Source organism: Colias eurytheme, chromosome 20 (genome assembly GCF_061535395.1).
Source record: "Colias eurytheme isolate Ceu_HAF_F1 chromosome 20, ilColEury1 Martin Lab GWU primary, whole genome shotgun sequence".
Classification (NCBI taxonomy): domain Eukaryota; kingdom Metazoa; phylum Arthropoda; class Insecta; order Lepidoptera; family Pieridae; genus Colias; species Colias eurytheme.
The window spans coordinates 8,603,528-8,627,620 of NC_142999.1; the positions used below are offsets into that span (position 1 = coordinate 8,603,528).

Genomic DNA, 24,093 nt, shown 5'->3' on the forward strand with positions numbered 1-24,093 from the left:
TTTCTTAACATATTACTTAATGATCTAAGACATATTATATGCTTGTTTAGTTAAAATTATATTTTAATGGCTCATTTTAATGAAGATTAGAGAACAAACCAGACTGGTCGTTTATTAAAATCATTGTATTGTAGCAGGGATAATACGTAATGAAAATGCAGAAAAACAATTTATCCTAATAATATCAGTAAAGACAACACCTATATTTTACCACTATACCATGATTCTATAAGTTTTGCAGGCCATGTCACTTTTTGGAAATTTTGGACGATGCAGTCTACTACTCTACCTTAACAATCCAATATAACACATTTTAATTACAGCACAATAATAATCAAGTCGTAAAGGAAACATGCGCTATTTAGCCTATTAAATATGCAATAACCTCAGTGCAGCGGAATGTTGTCACGATTGTGGAGACCGGCAGATACGCGTTACGTAAAGGGTCAGTAATGCGCCAAGGGTAGCCGCAGTCTTTCTGGTCATTTGACGTGGTATGGAATAGATATTTGCGATATGTTTTGAGAAATACATCTAGAAATAGATGTATAGATGAAGAAAATGATTGAGAAGAAAACAGGCTAGTAATATTATCGAATTTGTGAGCACTACTGAGATGTTTATGAAACGTGTAAGGTTTCTTCTTCGAAGGTACCTACCTACCGACTTTTGGTTAAATGAAATAAACTGTCTGGCGCTTAAAAGCTAACAGTAATGAAATGTATGATATAGGTCGTTCGAAAGATCTAATATAAAAGAATAATTTATTATAAACAATATAGACCGGTTGATATACAATTCCTTAAATCCCAGTTTGTTGACCCGGTCACGTCATCGAGTATGTATATTATTCAAGACTTATTTACACTTAGTAGTTAGCACTTATGCCCCAATTTATAGCTATATTTATAACCCGAGAATAACACGACGCACATGCAAGAAGTTATAAAGTTTATCTTTTATTTATTGATATTCAAGATATGCTATCGGTGATAAAGCACGGTTCGCTATCGACGATAAATATGGGGAAGAAAATATTGTGCATTCACTCAAGTCGATGTACTTACTTTGTCGCTATGGAGTCACGTAATTTGATCACGTTTAGAAAAACTTAATTGGAAAATATAGACTGGGTCATCAAGTCTTTAAACTAGCATGTTTTAAAGTGAATTTTCAATTTGATTAATACCAAAGTGCATCAGGCAAAATCTCATTATTCCGCAGCCAGTACAAACGGTTGAATTCGATCAGCTTTCTTTCTAGAAAACCGGGCGATTGATGAGTTTCGTAACTGCATTTTGTTGCCGTCTGCGGCTCCAATTAGCGCCTTGATTACGCGCACCAATTATCACATTTTACTGACCATGCAAATAATGTTAGCACGATTCCGTGCTTTCGTATCTCATGCGAAATCCAACACATATAAATGCAATGCGGACGACGATTGAAAGGTTGTGTTAAATGATTTTAGCATATGGCATATGTTCACCTTTAATAGTACTCAATATAACTAACGTAACTGCATTCCTCTATGGAAGACAATAATAAATAATGTTTTTAAACGAAGTTCGAAGTCCTTGATGCAGTACGTATTGTGATAAAACGTTAAAGAAAAAATTACATTGATGCACCGCCCGCATGATTCCAATTGAATCTCTCGACTCGTGGCTACAAAACATGGTTTAATTCCATTACTTTGTATTAGCTGGTAAGTCGACATTTGGTAGCGAATATAGATAATACGTTATCTAATCGTGGATATGTATAATCGTGCAAATGACGCTTGATTGGGTGATATGATAGAAACAACTGATCAATAAGTGTCCTGTTTTAAATGGCAGCAAGGTGTAATTACTACTTGTGCCCGATTTAAGTGGCTGCTTCGTATGGAAACATCGGTACTATTGTTATTGAAATTAGATAAATGTATTTAAATCCAACTAATTCTTCATTGTTACCTCATTATATATAAAGGAGTAGGATTTACACAACGTACGTTTTATTATCTAGAATATTCTGTATTAATTTCATTCAACTTCGTGAATATTTTATTGCCCAAATACTGATCTTTATGAGTAAGTACACATTGACATATTAGATTGGCATCATTATTAGTAAATTCCTTTTGATTCTTGTTTACCGTCTTACTCACTCGGCATTATAATATTATGTCCTTTTTATAGGAAAGACAATGATGTATTGCGTCTTAGCGACTTGCGTGCGTCAGAATCACGATCTAAAGTAGTTTTAAACCGGTCAGTTATTAAAGAGATTATAACATCAGTTCCACTTGCAACAAATGGAAATGCAATGATTGAAATATATGTTGATCAGAATGAACCAGAAAGTCTTATATTTGAGAATGACCCAAAATGTATAGGAAATTTACTCGATGACCTTTTTGTTTGTAAAGATTATGGCAAGTACAAAACTTTAGAAGACCATCAAATATGTTCATTGAGATGTGACAATGGCTTCCTATATTAACATGCTCACAATAACAAACAGTGGCGAGAATATTTCCCATCCGTAGGTGCATCGGACGAATAAATGTATCAATCCACATGGAATAAACACGAAAATGGCAATAGGAAACGATCGGCACTGCGTTAATGCTCCACAAGAATCTTTATAATTCTATTCAACCTACGTACGTTGCATAACGACGTCCTTGTGCGGTGATGTCATCAGCTCTCACGCGTTTAGGAGCAACATTATTATGGTAATTAATACGTCATACCGTGTTTTTTGTTGTTCCGACTGTTTATTGTGTGTGACTGGATCGTGATGGTATTCGAGATGGCGGAGTTGAGCCTACTCGGGACAGATATGGAGATTTTACGGGATGTTTTGGGCATATATAGAAAAAAAGAACGTGTGACATTACTTTGGCAAGATTCAAAGATACCAAAATCGTCGCCTTACTCCATGACGTGACGGTATTTCCATGACACGACCTTGAAATTTTAATCTCAACGCAATGTCAATGAATGTAGGACACTTTCAAACTTACGGGATGGATACGATTATAAACTGCTACTTAAAAATCTTAAGAAAGTATCAGTGTTATGTGTAGAAATTGAAAAGTTAAATATGCTGACTAATCACAACTTTCACGTAATTTTTACTACAAGAACTAATATGATATTAACGCTGGAGACATATCATACAGAAATATAGAAAATTTCAAATACTTTTCCTATAAAATATTTTTAATGAAATAAATGTCATTTCTCCAATGTTCTTAAGAAATACAGTATTATCTTTTGTTGTGCACGTGCTTTAAAAAATGTTTCTGTGTTATCCATTAATGTTAATCCAGAAACAGACAGACTATTATATTAACTATTAAATAAATTTCAAAATACGCTCTCCTCTAAGAAGTTTACAACTTTACACGTAGTTACCTGGACAATGTTTTGTCTAAGTCCAGTAGGTAATGTCTAGAGGACAAAAGAGTGATCTCGTTGTGTCGTAAATATTACATATACGTCTAAACATTGTGTGCAAAGAAAGCGCAATTTCAATTTAGCCAGTCATGTACAGCACAGCAAACAATGCTAAAGGAAAGCTGGCACTTGACCTTAAAGACTGGAAGCGAGCCAAAACCAATAAGGCAGATTTGGGACGACACGCTAGATAGCCTAGTGTAATAGTGGAGGAATTTTAATTACTGCTCTATCTGGTTATAAATAATTTCTGCTTGTTATGCTTGATTTGCAGAAATAGATTTATGATCAAGATTGTGACTTTGTATCCTACCTGTGGCTGTGCATTCGTATCCTGAACTAAACATACTCAACTCTTTCAATTATATTTTCTCTTCGGGTTTTGTCTTGCCAAAAAAATGTAGCCTACATCCTTCCCGAAAGTATAAGGTATAAGGAATCATCTGAAATTGGGTTATATACCAACCAGTCTTAAATATATGTAGGTATCAAGATTGTTTGCAACGATTTCTGAAGCAAATTATTATTCGTGTATGATTCATTAAGTTTAGTACAGTTGATTGCCCCATATTCTGACAATTAAACAAAACACACGATTCATAATAAAGTAAATGATCCCCATTTAGTTTTTGATACTAGGTAATTGGTGCAATTATACAACGATAAGGTACCAGCCGCCAGGTGACCGGGTCATCTTATATAACATACATGAGGTCATGCGCAGTGACCGGCTGCGCAGACGCATGACGGCGTGCGCTTGTTCCATATTGCGTATGTACGATGATGTGCAGTTAATTTTAGATTAAAGGAATTGCAATAGTTGGAATTGAACGACTGAAGATGTAACTAGAGTTATTTTTTTGCATTTTGTAGACAGAGAATCTCGTTCTTTGGCGATTTTTTTGCGGATGTCAGAAATGAGGATTTTTCCGAAGAATAAATTCAATTTATGGACAGAAAATAAATAGGTGATTGTAATCATTCGATGTATAATCAATTCAGTTGAACCGATTTTAAATAGAATCTATTAGCGTAGGATTTTGTCCTATTTTATATTTTGAAAGTATATTTTAGAGGAGACGTTTCCGCTTTTGACCCGTAAAGGGACAGCATTATAAAGCCCCAAGGGAACAAAATTTATTTTTTATTACATACACGCAGTACAACATTTTAACAGTCCATATTTTAAGCTTCGTTAGTCTTGAAATCTTAAACAAGATGATCTTTATGTCCAAGAATGTAACATGTGTCGTGTTACATTCCATACTACTAAAGCGTCAAGGAAGTATGGCGAGTGGTAGAAGTGCATCAAAAATATTTATAATTAACTCCTGCCGTGAACATGCGACCGAAATAACGCTCACTTCCTACAGGATCGCGTTTGGCTTTCATTGTAAGCTCTTAACTATGATTGGTGTGAACATTGTTTTGTTCTGGATCAGAATGAGCGTTGGATATTGAAGATTCTAGTATTATTTGTTTAATTTTGTCGCATTGCTAGGTTTCATAAAGATAGTAGTCCTTCGTGCAGATAGGCCATTAGAACGATGTTTATAGCAATGTAGAAATTTAAATTAAATTGGTGGACACAATTCACCAAGTTTTAGAGCTAAACATTTTGATTGATAAGCATTACATATTAATTTGGAATTGGTCCAATAATTGGATCATCAACAATGAGTTTACAAACTAATGCACGTCGATGATGCATTATTCTAATGAAATAAAAATAGACCATACGTTGTACAAGCTATATGCGAAGTTAAGTGATTTCTCGTCCGATACCGAGAATACGGAATCCACGTCTGTACGTCGCAAATAACATTTGTCATTTACTATCGTTAAATATTCAAAAGGAATGCTAGATGCCATCGCATTTGCATGTCTAGTGCCTACTAGTTTGCAGGTGCGTTTTCTATAAATCTAGATTGATCTATGGGCTCTGTGCCGTTTCGAATTAGACCTCCTGGTTAGTTTCCGCTAGACGATTGTCAATTACAACTGCGGCACTTTCCACTGTTTTTATAAGGAGTTTATTGAATGGTTTACAGATTGTAATCTTTGTTAGAATCCAAGGTGTAAAAATATATAGTCGATCATTTTCATTTGTATTATCTCGTTTGGCCTCTTTAAGAATTCATGGCTCAATGTAATTGATATTTGCATAATACTTGGTGTTTCTAGGTGTTAATGTACTTCTTGATTGATTTAAATGAAGCTGAATGCGAGTTGTGACTTGCGAATATTTCCAAGTTATAACGAGCACATCACGAAACGTTTTGACATCCAGCCAATAAAGTGTTTTCACCTTCCTCGGAATATTGCTAAATGCACAACATTTGCCCATTCCATTCATCAAAATGCTAATGACTTCACGCTTCGGCAGCAGCCGTAGAAACAGCATAGAACTAATCGATCACTACACGTTGACAGTGAAAGTTTGCTTATTTTGTGTGTATTAACTTTTAATTGTTTATCAATTAACTGGCGATAAATCAGCTCGTAATTCCGTCCATGTTTATGATGTTATGACGATTTATTCTACCGTAATTGACCGTAAATTCTAATTGAATGAGACGTGAGATGCATCTTGAACAGCAATTTCTTCCAGAATTCTTGTAGTTTATGTAATATTTATGACGAACCCTTGTTTAAAAATACTTTTAATCGGACTGTATTCCATTTTATGCAGTCTAAGGACTGACCTTTCAATTTTTATATTACAAAATCGAACCTATTCCAAAATTTTAAGACACAATTATTAATTTTATAGGAGGTGATCTCCGAAAATTCTGGACCGATCACCAATGGAAAGGTAATTTAAATTTGTACATACTAAATGGCAAAAAGATATTGTGTTGTTACTTGTATCTGAATGATAAACACCGTCCGTTATCAAACTGTAAAGATTCCATGTTCCATTTAGAGTTACATGTAAATCTAAGCTAGGCGAATTTTGGCACGATCCTAAAGGATTTTTATTTGATTGGAGGGCTGATTTTTCAATCTTTTGACAATCTTTTGTCGTTGTATTACATAGACATTTCAGTGACTTCATATTTTTTAGGACGGATAAGTTACAACGAATGATTGCACCTCTTCACAATGGGCAGTGATGGCCTAACAAATGATCGTCGATGTTTGCCGCTATTACGGCGATTATGAATAAACATGTACAATGACGGCTGATCATAAAAAATAAGGCCTTCTACTCTATCGTGATTGCCTCTTGCGCATTGTGAAGAGGGCCCATAAATATGCTAATAAATGTGACAGATATGTGTGTTATTCCTAACCTCCTGGATTACACGTATGCTCGTTGTCCACAGGTAGAAGAGCGTAAACGCGCGATATGGGAGGCGTCCATATCGCGACGGGAGGCGCTGCTGCAGCGCGAGAAGGACCGCACGGAGCGGTTGGAGCGCGCGCGCGCCGCCCGCTCGGCGCCGCGGCCGGCGTTCGCGTTCGGCTCGTCGACGCCACGGCTGCTCGAGCCGGTCGACTCGGCGGGATTCTTTTGGGCTGCGCGCAGGTATGTGGAGATAGGAGTAAGCGTGTTTTTTGTAGGCAGGGTGGGAGTGCACACTAGAGCATTTTCTTGAGCGTTTTTCATAGGTTGGGCGGTCTAGAGTTATGTCATAGAACGTTTGTGCGAATGCTCGATGTTCGATGTACTTAATGCAAAGTGATTGTGAATTTATTTATCTGTAACATTTCGTTGTATATGTAACTTTTTCACAGTTAAATGTTACTGCAATCAATCAAACAGTATAAAAGAATTAAGTATCGTGGTGGAAAAGTGGTTCGACAAAACGGCGAATGTTCGATGTTATGTTACAAGTAAATGCTCTAGTGTATCTGCACCCTTAGTTTCCTATTTCAATATAGCTGTAGATGTTTTCAGCTAGGATTTTAATGTTTCACAGTCTTAAATTGTATTACATATAATGTTAGTACTGCGTTAGGTTACAAGCAACTAGCAAGATAGCATGCGATAAGCGAAGCTATTACATTTATATACAGCTCTAATTGCCCAGGTTATGTTAATAGAGCTAGGCATCATTCATGTTTAATTATGTTATTAATTAATCGTAACGATCGCTCAAATATAATTAGACTTATATTTTAGACTGTGAAACATGTATTTTTATAGAATTCAGTAGGTTTCTATTATGTTTTCTTTTTATTTTGTGCTCAATCATTTGTTTTTTTTTTTTATTGAGTATCAGACATACATTTTGCTTTTGCTTTTTACAATCAGGACATTCGGTTGTGGGTCTCAACAACACAGTGATTAATAAACTACGAAAAAATCACATTTTTATTTATTTGTTTTGCACTAATTGTTCATTTGTTTCTCCCGCCAGTACCAACCCCATAGATCAGATGAACTTTTTTGAGTCACTGTAAGCAAAATTTTTTATTTTTTTTGTTATGTTGTTTATTTTTTATTTTGATTTATGTTTAACAAATAACATTGAAACTTTATTAACATCAAAATTGTAATATAGACAAAGAGTGTCTTAAACCGACTAAAATACGTAGATAGATTAATATTTAGTAGATTGCATTCCTTGCATGTTGTTTTGTTGCATGTGTATATAGGTATTGTATATCTGAGTGTTCTTTTTATGTGTGCGTTATTTGTTTATTGATTTGCATGTAAGATGAGATCTAAATATTTATTTCGTTTCTACATACAACGTTTATATTAATGTGTTGGTCGTGGACTTTAGTGTAGAAATACTCTTAGATTTTAAAATTAAGAGTGTTATATTAGAAAGAAACCTTAATTTTTGTCATCTTTATACGGAAGAGCGACAGCATATATTTTATTCGTTAATGCTGTATAGTAGGTATATATTTAGTAGCTTTTGCCCTATATTTGGTAAGGATATTATAACTTTCTACCCTTATCCATACAGCATACTAAATGGGTCACACGCACTGTGTCACCGCGCCCTCTAAGATAATAATCAGCTGCGAATTGGCAGCATATTTATTTTTAGCACACGACAAACTTTATAATAAATAGACGAGAAAGTTTGTAAGTGATGGATCTTTGTGACGTAAAAACTGCTGACGTAAAGACAGCTGATCGGATATAGTAGGAATCAAGTTTGGTGCCTACAGAAATAGATATAGACTATACGCATAGGCTAGTATCTCGGTATCATGTTAGTAGCTACCTACAGGAGGATCCAGTCCATTTGCTTCATTTAATTTTAAGATAATAATTTATAAATAGGCAATAATTTTTTTTCATTCTTTATAATGATCTGGGTCTATTAGGTACGGGATAACTTATTCATGTGTTTGTTTTTTTATATTGGTAGTGCCTGCTGAAGGACAGGTGGGCCACCTAATGTTCAGTAGTCAAAAACGTATATTTCGTTAATAATTAGCCCTATTTATAGAACAATAATAATCTTTGTATTTACCACAATATCAAATAACGCGTCTGCTAATTTGTCTTCATAGTAAGTGGAACATAACTCGATATATTTCTACGTATACGGGAGGCAGGATAAATACTGTTATACGCACACACGGAATGGCTAATTAGCCGGCTATAAATACACATTGCAAATACGCACATACTGACATACATTCCTTATTTGTGTGCAATTATTGAGAGCGGCTTGCTTAGAAGATTCGACGAAAAGATTTGTTTTGACTGTGTGTATAGTGTGTGGGGAGGAATCCCCACAACTGAAAATATTATAAATACGAATGTGTATGTGTGTGTGTGTTTTGATTTAAAAACCAAATTTTAAATAGGTTTTGATGAATAGATTAGGAAGATCTTCAGGACTGTTCTAAAAGGAACATTAAGATTCTTATCGGTTTGAAATTTATTAGGTAATTTGTATTGGAATATCGTTGTGTGAACGAAGCCACGACTGGACGGCTTGTAGCCTCCATTTTTGATCCATAGACAACTTTAAATGCCACAGATTATTACTGAAAATAAAGTTACAATGCAAATTTAGTATAAATGATTAGAGTTTTGTTTTAATCACATTGCAACTATGTATAACGAATTCAAGGAAGTTGTTATGTACCACCAGCAATGTAGTACACACTAGCCAGAGTCGGAAATAAAACACACAAAAACGCTCTGACCGTATATTTGCGGAGGATCACGGAACTACAACATCATTTTGCTTATATCTAGTTACAAAAAAATAACATAAGCGCGATTTAAAAACACAGCTTCTACAACTAGCGTCATCTATTATCGAATGATGGAACTAAACAATACTAAAACTTATTCTATTAAACCAACGGATTAGACATACCGCCCGCCAAGGACGAATAGTCCTTCACAATACAAAAAAATACATCTATGCAAAAAGATACAGCAATACATAGAAGCAAATACATCTCTTTAAACTAATACTTATTCTTTACTTACGTCTAACATAATACATATATATTTTCTTTTTTACATTTATGTTTCTCTAACGGGCAACACACATAGTTTCGAAGTCGGTCTTTGTATGTGAGAACCCCTATATCTCAACGTGACAACACGTGTCACCTTATCCTTACCCGGATGTAATTCAACCACCAATCCGTACATCCATTTCGCAGGAGGCAAATTGTCCTCCTTCACTAAGACCACGTCTCCTACCTTGATGTCGGGAACCTTGCCTTTCCATTTGTACCTTTGAAAAAATTGGGTTAGACACTCTTGGGACCAACGCTTCCAAAAATGCTGCACCATCCTTTGGGTTAACTGCCAACGACGCAAATTGGAAATTTTCTCGTATTCAAAATTATTATCCGGAGCCACGATCAATGGCTCCCCTATTAAAAAATGACCCGGTGTTAACGGGTTGGGATCACCTGAGTCGGAGCTAGCTACGGACAAAGGTCGCGAATTGAGACACGCCTCAATTTGCACCAAGACCGTCGCCAGCTCTTCAAAAGTAAGAGTAGAATCGCCGATTACGCGACGCAGATGATGTTTAGTGCTCTTTATGCCTGCTTCCCACACTCCACCGAAATTTGGAGCATGAGGAGGAATAAAGCGCCACTCTGTACCATTGTTAGCCAATGATGATGCAATGTCAACAGGCAGTTGGGATTTCTCATTTGCAAACAAATTCCGCAACTCCTTAGACGCACCTACAAAATTGGTGCCGTTGTCACTCCACAACTGAATACAACGGCCTCGTCTAGCAACAAAACGTTTGAAAGCTGCCAAAAAACCTTCTGAAGTAAGATCGGAAACTGCTTCTATATGAACGGCTCTTGTGGCCATGCAAACAAAGAGACAAATATATCCTTTATAGGATTTATGGCCACGACCCTTCGAAACGCGAATATTAATGGGACCAGCGTAATCAACACCGGAGTATAAAAAAGGTTTTCGAGGGGTGACTCGGCAGGCAGGCAGCTGGCCCATCAATTGAGTTCGAAACTTCGCCGCGTTTCTTACGCATGAAACGCATTTGTGTATATTAAATCGTACTAGATTTTTCAATTTGGTGATCCAATACGTCGAACGTATGTAGTTAATGGTCAACTGGGGACCTCCGTGCATGGTTTTGGCGTGGGCATCGGCTATAATCAACTTCGCCAAGCAGGAGTCACCGTTTACAATTATCGGATGCTTGCTGCCATCCTTCAGGCAAGAATTTTCCATTCTTCCTCCGACCCTCATAATTCCTAATTCATCTATTAATGGATTTAAATTGTCAATTTTACTCTTTTTAATGATGTTTTTATGTTTCAGATTCTTCATTTCTTCAGGGTACCAAGTAAGCTGATGCTGACGGATACAACACATGGTGGCATCTCGGAGCTCTTCAGCTGAAAGGTAAGGTAGAAATTTCGGACGAGTTTCAACGGGATCCTTCAATTTCAGGAATCTTCTGCAGTATGCGACTACTCTCACCAGCTTCGTAAAAGATGAAAATTTTAAAAATATATCTATATCTTCACAGTTCTCCTTAGTTGCAGCATGTACTTTAATCTTTCTTTCTTCCAGGTCAGTTTTAGTGCATATGGAAAGCGGTTTACCATACTGAATATCAATCTTACTTAACCAATCCGGACCATACTTCCACAAATTATTCTCAACTAGCTCAGAAGGTAGTATTCCACGAGACGCGCAGTCAGCGGGATTTTCTTTGGACTGTATATACGACCACTTACAAGGTTCTAAATGATTTAGAATTTCAGAAGTCCGGTTGGCTATGAATGTTTTCCACCGACTGGGATGGTCACTAAGCCACGCTAGGACGATGGTGGAATCCGTCCAAGCATGCAACTGTGAAATTGGTATGTTCAAAACTTCAGCTACTTCAACTAACAATTTAGTTACCAACACCGCACCGCAGAGTTCCAGTCGAGGTATGGAGATTTGCTTGATCGGGGCAACTTTAGTTTTTGCAGCTACCAGGTGAGTTTTAATTTGTTTATCTTCAGAAACGCAACGAATATAAACCACAGCAGCATAGGCGGCATGTGAAGCGTCACTAAACCCATGTAACTCCACAACTGTATCTTTGCTTCGTGTTTGCACCCATCGCGGTATTTGGAAATTTGTTAGCTGAAATAATTCCTCCCGGTAAGTTATCCATTCACTAATAAGTTCAGACGGTAATCTATCATCCCATCCAAATCCAGTCATCCATAATTTTTGTATGAATATTTTTGCAGTGATGATGCATGGAGCGATCCAACCAAGCGGATCGTACAGTCGACAAATTTCGGCTATAATTTCTCTTTTGGTTGCAGGAAGCGACGCTGATAAAAACTGAACTCTATAACTAAAGTCATCGGTGCGGCGGTTCCAAAAGAGACCTACTACTTTAGTCACGTCATCCTCCTTAAGTTCCCTGTCCTGTTCTATATTTCCTTCAAAACCTTCCATCACCTCCATGCTATTACTACTCCATTTCTGTAGCCTAAAACCTCCTTTACTTAACAATTCAGTCATTTCTTCATATAATCGTAATGCTTCTTTTTCAGAATCACACCCGGTTAACAGATCATCCATGTAAAAGTCCGTTTTTAGTCTTGCAGCAGCTAGTGGATAGCTCCCACCCTCATCGACTGCAAGCTGTTGGAGAGCTTTGACCGCTAAATAAGGTGCACTGGAAGTGCCAAAGGTAACGGTAAGTAGACGATAATCTTGGATTTCGTTGTTGTCATCTCTCCACACGATTCGGTGATAATCTGTATGCTCCCTTTTCAGCTTTACTTGCCTATACATCTTTATGATGTCGGCTATTAGGCATATCGGGTGGAGACGCCATCTCATGATTATATGACGTAATTCTGGTTGTAGTCTTGGGCCAACCATCAGGGCATCATTTAACGACATACCATTAGCACTTCTATCTGACGCATTGAATACTACTCGCGTCTTAGTAGTGCTTTTGTCTGGTCTGACTACTGCATGATGCGGTAACCATACCGAACGTCTCCGCGTCTCTTCCGAGTCTTCCTGTACTTTTTCCATATGACCCAGCAATAAATATTCCTTCAACACTTGCGAATAATTATTCTTGAGTTCGGTGTTCTTAAATCTTTTCTCTAAACTCTTTAGCCTTTGCACCGCTACACTTCGTGTATCTCCAAATTCATGCTTTACTTCGGGGCGGAAAGGTAAGTTAACAATATATCTTCCCTCCTTGTCTCTCTTAGTTGTCCTCTCAAAAATCTCTTCACACGCCTTTTCTTCGATTGTCATTATTTTATTGCTTACCAAACATGGCTCTGCTTCTATTTCCCAGAACCTTTTTAGTAGTTCATCTTCATTGCATCCAGCGTGCATGCTGACGATCACTCTCGGTTGTTGGTGCGTTCCAGAATCTAACATTTCTGATTGAATGTGCCCAGATAATATCCACCCTAATTGCGTTTTCTGTGCTAACGGACATCCAGGGGGACCCTTTATCATGCCGTCCTCCAGTACCTGGGCATACACCTCCGCACCAAGCAACAAATCAATTTTGTTTGGGACTTCATATTTTGGATCAGCCAATTGCAAGTGTGAAAGCTCTGGCCACAACCGCAGATTGACTCTCCTTGATGGAAGAAACGATGTAAGCTTACCGAGAACGTGCGCTTGAACGACCATGGTAAACTTGGGATTATAAGTTGATCTTATTTTTACTTCAACCATAGATCTTGACGCTAAGGAATCTTCCTGACCTCCTACTCCAGAAATACGAACCTTATTTGGAATTTTCTTTAGCCCAAGAGCTTGAACCGTGGATTCGGTGATGAGAGAAACCATTGAGCCTTGATCCAATAAGCATCGCAAATTAAAGTTAGCCTTACCTGTATTCGTCTCCGCTTCCACAACTGCAGTAGCCAAAAGAACTTGACTACGGACATTCGAAAAACACGTAACAACATCGCGTTCAGATGTGGTTGCTGAAGAAACAACCACATTCTTTTGATGGGACTCAACATTTTTAGATTCTTCGGGGTGAAGCAATGAATTATGTTTACGCTTACAAACCTTACATCTGGTGGATTGGCGACATGAAAATACGGAGTGGTTGCTACCAAAACAATTAAAACATAAGCGACTATTTTGTACAAATTTATGTCTCACATCATAGTCCGACTTCGCAAACTCCTTACAATTATATAATTTATGAGTTGCCCCTTTGCAATACGGACACTTCGCCACATAAGACTGACCAGATTCAACACTATCCGTCAAAGTATTGTTCACATAAAGTACTTTGGGACTAGAACGAGGGTTTTTTACGTTTACTGACTTAGTGTCTAAAAACTCTAATGACCTAAACTTATGCTCCAAAAATTCTCTAAATAGAGTCAAGGTTGGTAGGTCTTCGCAATCATTTGCCTTGGACTCCCACTGCTTCCTGGACTCAGGGTCCAATTTGTGACTCATTATATAAATAACGATTGTGTCCCAGCTAGTAATATCAATTCCTAGGTTTTTTAGAGCACTTAAGCATTCGTTCATACTATCTAATAATTCTCTTATCGCCGATGACGATTCATGATGCAATACTTTTAGACTCATCAAACGTTTTAGGATATTGTTTGACAAATACTTTTTGTTGTCATAACGGTTGACTAGCTGAGCCCAGGAAGCCGTGTAGTTTTTATCGGTTATTGCTGTATGTCTTAGGAGCTGTTCCGGTTCTCCTAATAAATGACCCTTTAAATAATGTAATTTTTGTACATCATCTAATTTATGGTTATTGTGTATTAATGATACAAAAAGATCTCTAAAGGTAGGCCATTCTGTGTATTTTCCTGAAAATTTAGGCAAAGAAATTTCTGGTAATTTTATGACACATTTTTCTTGATACTCGCTGGAATCACTTGACTTTACCCCGGACCGACTATTACCCTTTAATTCAATCAAAGCATCTTTCAATTCAGTTTTGTAATCTACATATAGTACTTCGGTCTCATCATATACACAATTTTTAATATAGCTAGAAGAGTCTAACTCCCTCTTAGATATCTCGCTAATAATTTGGCGATGAATATCGCAAAATGATTGCCACTGATTTTCTAAAGATTCCAAACGAGTTTCAACATACGAAACAGTAATTCTTTCCTTAGGGGATTTTTTAAAATTGACTCTACCTTTAGAGATAAGCTCTTTACTATTTTCTTGAATTCTATTAAATGCTTCCATTATAATATTTTAGAGACTTCCGAACAACAATAAGATAAATAGACTTTATATTCTCAAACTTATTTGAAATAAATAAATTTAACTTAATATTTAAATTGCATAAAACAAAAACTAACTCACATGTACAAACTGTCTCCTCAACTCTAAAATATTATAAGTGGTAAATTCTTTTACAAAATTTTACAAGTGTCTATTCAATACAACGAACAAAAAACTAAGTCTATGTAAACAATGAAAATTTTCTAAGTGTTTTAAAGTTACTTTAATTTAATTTGGGCATGGATTCCCCGTCACTTCACTTTATCTTCTTGGACTTAAGGTCCAATTTTGTATAATTGAACTTCAAAGTACTCACGTTTCACTTCACTGGTAGTCCTTCTCCCTCGCACCTGTACTCCGGAGTCGGTTGACGTCACGGATGTTCTCCCTCTCGCTCGCTCCACTGGCCGCTGACGTCACGGTTGTCGCCCTCTCGCTCACTCCGCAGGCCGCTGACGTCACGGATGTCGCCCTCTCGCTCACTCCGCAGGCCGCTGACGTCACGGTTCTTCTCCCTCTCGCTCGCTCCGCTGGCCGCTGACGTCACGGTTGTCGCCCTCTCGCTCACTCCGCAGGCCGCTGACGTCACGGATCTTCTCCCTCTCGCTCGCTCCGCTGGCCGCTGACGTCACGGTTGTCGCCTTCTCGCTCACTCCGCAGGCCGCTGACGTCACGGATCTTCTCCCTCTCGCTCGCTCCGCTGGCCGCTGACGTCACGGTTGTCGCCCTCTCGCTCACTCCGCAGGCCGCTGACGTCACGGATCTTCTCCCTCTCGCTCGCTCCGCTGGCCGCTGACGTCACGGTTGTCGCCTTCTCGCTCACTCCGCAGGCCGCTGACGTCACGGTTGTCGCCCTCTCGCTCACTCCGCAGGCCGCTGACGTCACGGATGTCGCCCTCTCGCTCACTCCGCAGGCCGCTGACGTCACGGTTCTTCTCCCTCTCGCTCGCTCCGCTGGCCGCTGACGTCACGGTTGTCGCCCTCTCGCTCACTCCGCAGGCCGCTGACGTCACGGATCTTCTCCCTCTCGCTCGCTCCGCTGGCCGCTGACGTCACGGTTGTCGCCCTCTCGCTCACTCCGCAGGCCGCTGACGTCACGGATCTTCTCCCTCTCGCTCGCTCCGCTGGCCGCTGACGTCCCGGTTGTCTCCCTCTCGCTCGCTCCGCTGGCTGCTGGCGTCCCGGCTGCTCTCCCTCTCGCTCCCTCCAATGGCCGCTGACGTCACCACCTGGTCTCCAATATCCGGCTCGAAGGACCAAATGTTATGTACCACCAGCAATGTAGTACACACTAGCCAGAGTCGGAAATAAAACACACAAAAACGCTCTGACCGTATATTTGCGGAGGATCACGGAACTACAACATCATTTTGCTTATATCTAGTTACAAAAAAATAACATAAGCGCGATTTAAAAACACAGCTTCTACAACTAGCGTCATCTATTATCGAATGATGGAACTAAACAATACTAAAACTTATTCTATTAAACCAACGGATTAGACAAAGTTACGTTGAAAATTGAAATGTATAAAACAGGTATCTATCTAGAACTATTGAAAATTTTCCGCACAATAAAAGTAATTATCAACAATCTTATCTGCTTCGAGAATGGCGGCTTAATTAATTTTAAAACGGTTTGCATTCGCCGTTTCGTATCTTGTTTATAGGGTTACCTATATTATAAATTTACTTAATTTAGAATTTAAACCTTGTTTAAAAATACCGGCATTTTTTAGAGTTCATGGGGGTTTATGTTTCATATGATGAATTCTTAAAATAATAATTATTTATAGTATTATTAACTGATTAAAAAAGGATTAAATGGGTTACCTCTTCATAATAAAGTTATTCCAAACTACTTTGATAATATAGGTACCTACATTTATTTAAAATACATTAGGTAAAATTTTCGGAATAAGTATGTTTGTTTTGCTATACTGTATCATATGTAGCATTGTTTATCTTATTCTATCAAAATACTAAACAATTGTTTTATTCTGAATGCAACATTGAAGTGGCAAGTAAAACCTAGTGATATGACGTGTATAATGCCGCTATAAGAGCGTATTTAGATTATATTGATTATATGCAACGTTATCAATTTTTCACAATAAAATTCACACTCAAACAATAGGTCTGCTTTCCAACGTAATTACCTTTTTATATAGCCGTTATTCAATATTATTCTGAAAGATCATTGGTTTTATGAAACGGTTTCAATTGGTTGGCAATATATGATTATATTTAATGTTATTGTCTGCAGTTTTTCAATATCTGCATGCAAAAGAATTGCTAAAATATTCCGGCTAGATATTTAAGCTTTTTGAAAGATTTTAAAGAGTAGTTCTGTTCGTAATTAATAATTATGCAACTTTATTGCAAAGTTAGACGGACTTGCTATCCCTTCACTTATAATTTAAATTCTGCTTTGGCAATTTTTTCGATCACTTCTTTTTAAGATTCGAAAATATATCTGCTATAAAATTCTCTAAACAAAAATTGCACACAAAAACGTGTCACAATTTTAAGGAAGTGACACTCATGAAAGTGCAATACTCAATACACGAAAAGCGAGTGTTGCCACACAGTGTGACGTCAGCATCCTTCAAACGACTCGCCATTGTCGTGAAACAATAGCCCAAATTGACGTTGCAAATTATTGAATGCCCCATTTCGAAAGTACAAACGGATTATGTAAATGGCCCAATTAATTGTCGCTTTGACGAAAGTGTGGTATAGGATGTAGATGATAGTTTGGTTGGGTTATGGACAGAGTAAAAATAGGATTTTTAAATTTTGGAAACGTTTTAATAGACTTTATAACATGTTGTTCAAATATCGTATTAGTCTAAATAATTCCTACAAATTATTTATATGTAGCTATTAATATGTAGCGCTCATTTCGAAAAATGCCCCAAAAATTGTACATAAGACCATTTACAACTAACTACAAAAATAACTGAGGGTAGAACTGAAAATAAATAAAATAAATTTAGATCTACGAAATTATACAATCTATTCCTTTATATCAGTAGGCATAGATCTTAGATAAATAGTTTAAACTACTAAGTATAATAAATATGGATTAGTTTTGCTTTAATTAATTTATAATGAAGAAATCTGATCAAGTATACATGTCTTATAACTCTTATAAATAATATCCATTCGTGTACCTATAGATATTGTATATAATTAGTATATGAATCCATTTATTTATAACAATGATGAATTCTTAAAGAATCACGATGCATGTACAATTTAGAAAATACACAATAATTATGCTTATGCACAGCACATTTAGCATGAAATACACTTGGATGCATTTTGTAAAATTTTATGTTGTTTTGTTTTTTGAATTATTTAGTTGTTTTAGAGACATTTTGTAAGTTTAATTTTAGTTATCTTAGTTAGAAAATACACCTTTTCTTTAAAAAAAAACGTCCCAAACATTCAATTTTGTTTGGAATGTTACATTTTTCATGTTTGATTAGGTATATGAAGTTTGTTTTTGTCCTACATAATAAATACATGTTTGAACAATCACATACGTTTACCCTTTAAACCTTAATTAATTATACTTCACGACACGCATCCGACACGATATCGCACGACATTCCAATCCCATACACTATAATATAATGTTCCAAATATCACGTTCCAGGGCGGCATCAACGACTAATGTGATGTTCGCGTCTGCGCCGCTGACAAGACGCGCCTCAGCGCTTCAGTTGGACACATCCGACACTGATAACAAAGGTATGTCGTAAGGTCGTATCGTAGGGTGTAAAGCAACTTTTTCATAAAAACTTAATATTCAGAAAATGTTTAATTGTTTTCGAATTTTTGGTTTAATTGTGGTAGGTATTCACTTTGCTAAGATACCATTGACTTTTTGGTTTAGAAAATTTACGTTATCATTGGATAGTTTTGTAGAAGTAGAAATTAGATAAGAAAGTAAATTGTAGGAGTTACTTAAAAAATGATTTTTTTATGACGATTATTATTTTTTTGTATATATATATATTGACTTTACGTCGAGTATTTTTCGCCGTCATTACATTGTTATAAATATTCTTATTTTCATATAATTTTCTTGAAATTTTTTTACGCATCACACAGCTTTTGCTATTGAATAGAAAATATTTTGAACACTCTTTCGCTTTAGCACTGCATGTAGTTTAGTTTTAGGTAATGTCTAGTCTAGCAGCTATGCTATACGGAGCTTTATTTTGCTTAGGTATTGAAAATTGGTGTATAGTAATAAATATAGCGTGGCTATATTTGGTTTAGTAGTTAGATTTTTGGTTTTGTTTTAAATACTTACTGATTTTAAATTTTTTTTTATAAAAATTGAATTTGTATTTTTTATCAAAAAATGTTTATTGAAAATATTATTTTTTACGCTGCTAAGGATTAATGTTTTCGAGTTTCCGTGAGTATTAAAATGTTTTTATTACAGTTTCAAAGAGATATTAATATATTAAAAAGGTTTTTATTGAAACTAATGTAGAAATAAAAAATATTTTTCTCTGTATTCGTTGATACAATAAGGAAAGTAGACAATAACTAGGTACTAGAGAATACATCTTATTTAAATTTCAGTCTTTCTTTGTTTTAAATATTTAAATAAAAGTATGCCGGCCTCACTGTGTTGGTTTGAAATATTATGCTAATCATTATTTATCCATTGAATTGGAATATTTAATTTTGTAATTACGTAAGACATAATATATTAATTATATCGTTTAAATTTAAGTTGAATGATTTATGAGTACGTTATATAAAGAAAAACTAATAAGATTTCACAATTTACACTATACGAACATAAAAAATATATTATGCAGAAATATTAAATAATTCTGTTTTAGATGTAGGTATTATATTAAGTCAACTAACTTTATTTGAATTTATGAAAAATTGATGTAAAATTGACCATTGATTACTCCATGTGTAATATTAAAATCGCATTTGAAATTAACAAGAATAACTTATCTTATATCTTTTACTTATAATATCGATGGGGATACTGAATATTTTATGTTTTATGCATCGACTCCGGCCTAACTTCAGCCCGGACAATAAAGGTTTACGCAGACCCGGACGACGTGGCAGGGGATTAATTTTTACTAATGAAATATACAGTCGATATGTACATATAGTAGTCGCTACAGACATTCAAAATTTCAAACGTATCCATATAGCAATATGACTTATTTTGCTATGCTTTAATTGCACTGGAAAGACGCGTCACGGGCTCGTGACGTCTAAAATAATAATAAAGTGTCTAGTGTGCGTTGATTCTCGGTAGAATTCCTTACCGTACCGAAATACCGTGTCGCCTCGGTCTGCGTAAGCCTTAAGATTGCTGACTATAATAATTGTAAGCGCGTGTAGTGTACAACGGAACATTCCGGAACGTTCCAGACGAATCGGAGCGTTCCCCCGCGTCCACGTGGACGTCGGTGGCCCGGCGGCGCACGGACCTGGTGCCGACGGTGCCGGCCCCGCGCGCGCCAGGTAGGGCGTACTCCATGACGCGCCTCGACAGGCTGCCGCCCGCCGTGCAGCTGACCCGGAGCCGTATGTATCGTGTGCTGGTTGCTGGGTGACGCTTTCCGCTGGTTTTCACCTGTGCTAGGGTTCTGTTGATAACGCTTCATTGGGCTCTGCCTCTGCTAGGGTTCTGTTTAAAACGCTTGGTTTTCACAGCTGCTCCTACGGTTGTTTTAGTAACACTGGTTTTCATCTGTGCTAGGGTTTTGTGGTAACGCTTGGTTTTCTTCTCTGCTCCTAGGGTTTTGTGTAACGCTTGGTATTTTCCCTGCTAGGGTTCTATTGATAACGCTTGGTATTTTCCCTGCTAGGGTTCTATTGATAACGCTTCATTAGGCTCTGCCTCGCTAGGGTTCTGTTGATAATGCTTGGGTTTCGCCTCTACTTGGGTTTTATCGATAACGATTCATTGCACCACCTGAACCGGAGCCGTATGTATTGTGTGCTGGTTGCTGGGTGACGCTTGGTAACACTGGTTTTCACCTGTGCTAGGGTTTTGTGTAACGCTTGGTTTTCTTCTCTGCTGCTAGGGTTCTGTTGTTAACGCTTCATTGGGCTCTGCCTCTGCTAGGGTTCAATTGATAACGCAACAGTTTCGCAATTAAGGCTGTGGATTTGTTGATAAGTTTGGTTTTGTTGCTAATGTACTATTGATAACGCTTGTTGAGGGTACTCGCGTTAACGCCTGATTCACATCTCTGCTAAAGATCTGTTGGTAACGCTTGGGTATCTGCTCCTACGGTTTTGTTGATAATGCTAGGGAATCGTTGATAACATTGGTCAAAGTAATACTTGGTTTCCTTTCTGCCTCAGCTAGGGTTTTGTTGATAACTAAATATACCAGTTAACAATCAATTTAGTAACATTATATACTACCCTCATATTTCCTCTAGATTTACAACCATTTTCTTAATAATGTTTCTGAAATGTTTCACTTCATTACCTTCTATTTAGTATTGTGTGCTTGTTATTGATCGCGGATTGATCTTGTTCATTATCAATAATGCTTTATTTATTTCTTCCTTCAGTTAAGTTTGCTTCCTTCTGTGATGTTGAATTACTTCGTGAATTTCGAAAAGGCAAATTTGATGATCTGATACTTCCTCCTTGGGACCTTTATGAATTTGTCGCGTTATAATTCACCTGGGAAAACTATTCGAAATCTTTATTAGGTAATATTTGAAATATGTATGTGAAGTGCATACTGTGTTTTTGCTAATTCCAGTATACATCTTAAATGTGTTATTTTGTCAAGTTAAATTGGTAGCTTAATTTGAAATATAATGCTTCATAAATGTGAATGTTTCCACAAAACCTCCCAAACTCTAATATGTTATTCATCTTCTATATCGAAAGTTTAGCATTTTTTGTTGTATTCTAATGCTGTCGATAAAATTAAAAATAATCCAAGCACTTTGTTTTGTGTTTGTGTTAATTCCCATTTATCATGGTTATTTTGTGTATTCCTAAGTTCTGTTACCTGCAAATCTTTGTGCTAATCATGGAAAATAATGTCTAACATATACGTGTATTGAGATAGTTCTATATCTCGTATTATTTGTTAAAAATCTATCTTTGTTTGTAATAAGTTTGTGCGCACCGAAAAGGTGCCCAGGATCTTTACTTCTGGTGTACAGGTAAAATATTTATGTTATCTCTCAATATTGTTACATACAGATTATAGTTCTCTTAAGTGTATTTATTTTCTATTATAATCGCTAATATGCTTTTATTAAACCGTTAAAATATTATGTAACCTGTTTTTAATGTAATTACGGTCCTATCCCTAACATTTTGTACTCCTTTTAAGCACTTAATATTGACAGCACTTTCTTGCAAAATAACAAATAACTAAAGTATGTCTGTATGTAACAATATACTCTATCTCTTTCTTTCTATTACGGTAAGTGGGAAATCTCTTTTATAATATCTTTGCACTGTAAATGACCTACAGCTACTAACACTTGCTTAAACGCTGACGCTAAATCTTGAATAATTTGCACTTGTTTTAGTGTAAGTTAAAATAATGTTTCATGTTTAAGTTGGCACATACTTTATTTAAACTATCAAAACCTTTTTTATAAAAGCAAAGAATTTAATTGTATAATCGAAAATATTGAGTAAATAGTAGAAATATTTCAAAAATTAACATATTAATTATAATTATAAATTTCTGCCATTAATTCATAAGTTAAACATGACAATTAACAAAATTGATCAAAACATTAAAAATTAGTTGTACATTATCATTATGTATGTATTCAAAAAAATGGTTATTATCAAAAAACAAGGGAGAAATTCTGTGTAAGCTATCTCTGTAATTGCTACCTTGCCACATCGTGACTTTTCCCGTTCGTGCCGCCGTTCTGTAAAAATTTCGTCTCGCAGTTCCTTCACGATATCTCTGTTCCGAATCATATGGAAAATAAAATATCTACTGACAATATAAACTAGATAAAATATCCAACATTTTTCATTTTGGCGGCGCGAGCGCAATTCATCAACATCACGTAAAAATCTTTACAATCACACATTTTCGAAACTTTTGAACAAATTTCCAGTCAAAAAGTTTTCGAAAGTTATAAAAATTGCTTTAGTATTTGACGTGCATGCAGGATTTCTCCACAAATTTAACATGGTCATTTCTCTTATACACTTACAATAACGTATAAATGCGTTATTATTGCAATGCGTTTCGACGCGCTTTACACGCAGGATTTCTCCAAAAAATTTACATGGTAATTTCTCATATACACTTTACTATAGCATGTACGTGTGATATTTTTGCTCATATCTATGTATTATAATATTATTTTGGTATGTATGTGCGCACAGAGCCGCGGTCCGGCGACACGACGCCCGGCTCGCGGCCCGGCAGCGCGCTGTCCGGCGCCGGCGTGGTGCGGCGCGCCAGCTCGGCGCCGCGCAGGCCGCGCCCCGCCTCCATCGCCGGCACCGGCTGCAACACGCCACGGGGTGAGTGTGTAATGTTTATTGAAGTGAAAACTTCTTTAGCGGCGTTGAGCACTTTTTCTGTAATGGGTATAAAATCTTAAACTCGCATCAGGACACGTGACCTGATCGAAAAAGCGTAAGACGGATACCATTCCAAAATATCAAACATGCTCAACGTTAATAATCAAGTTTTCACTTCTGCCGGCACTCCCGGAGTGCAACCCGTCTTTTTTTCCAGGTGAATTAGGCAGTGCGAGTGCGGCCAGTACACCAGCGGTGTCCCGCGACGGGTCGACAATAAAAAAAAAATTGGACGGCCCTGTGTCAGAAGTAGACGAAGTTCAAATAGAACCACTGGAAGGCTTTAGTTTTTTAATAAAAATTCAATCTTAAAATTAGGTTCACCCAATTCAAATTTACGAGGTAACACCTCACGAAAAAAACG

The 24,093-nt window shown here is 36.8% G+C and overlaps 2 protein-coding genes across 4 annotated transcripts in view; one reads left to right on the forward strand and one right to left on the reverse strand.

Annotated features, from left to right (window-relative positions):
- Cortactin (cortactin) overlaps positions 1-24,093 on the reverse strand; it is a 444,169-nt gene that overhangs the window by 235,498 nt on the left and 184,578 nt on the right. The window lies entirely within an intron of this gene.
- Positions 1-24,093, forward strand: part of LOC149899816 (uncharacterized) — a 55,108-nt gene that overhangs the window by 20,508 nt on the left and 10,507 nt on the right. Inside the window, exons 3-7 of one of the 3 annotated variants that reach the window (XM_090114068.1) lie at positions 6,223-6,264; positions 6,779-6,981; positions 18,802-18,896; positions 20,565-20,720; positions 23,529-23,669. In XM_090114068.1, coding sequence (XP_089970194.1) covers positions 6,223-6,264; positions 6,779-6,981; positions 18,802-18,896; positions 20,565-20,720; positions 23,529-23,669 — 637 coding nt within the window. Of the gene's footprint in view, positions 1-6,222; positions 6,265-6,778; positions 6,982-7,819; positions 7,856-18,801; positions 18,897-20,564; positions 20,721-23,528; positions 23,670-24,093 lie in introns of those variants that run through there. The other 2 variants (XM_090114069.1, XM_090114070.1) reach the window with 2 other exon arrangements.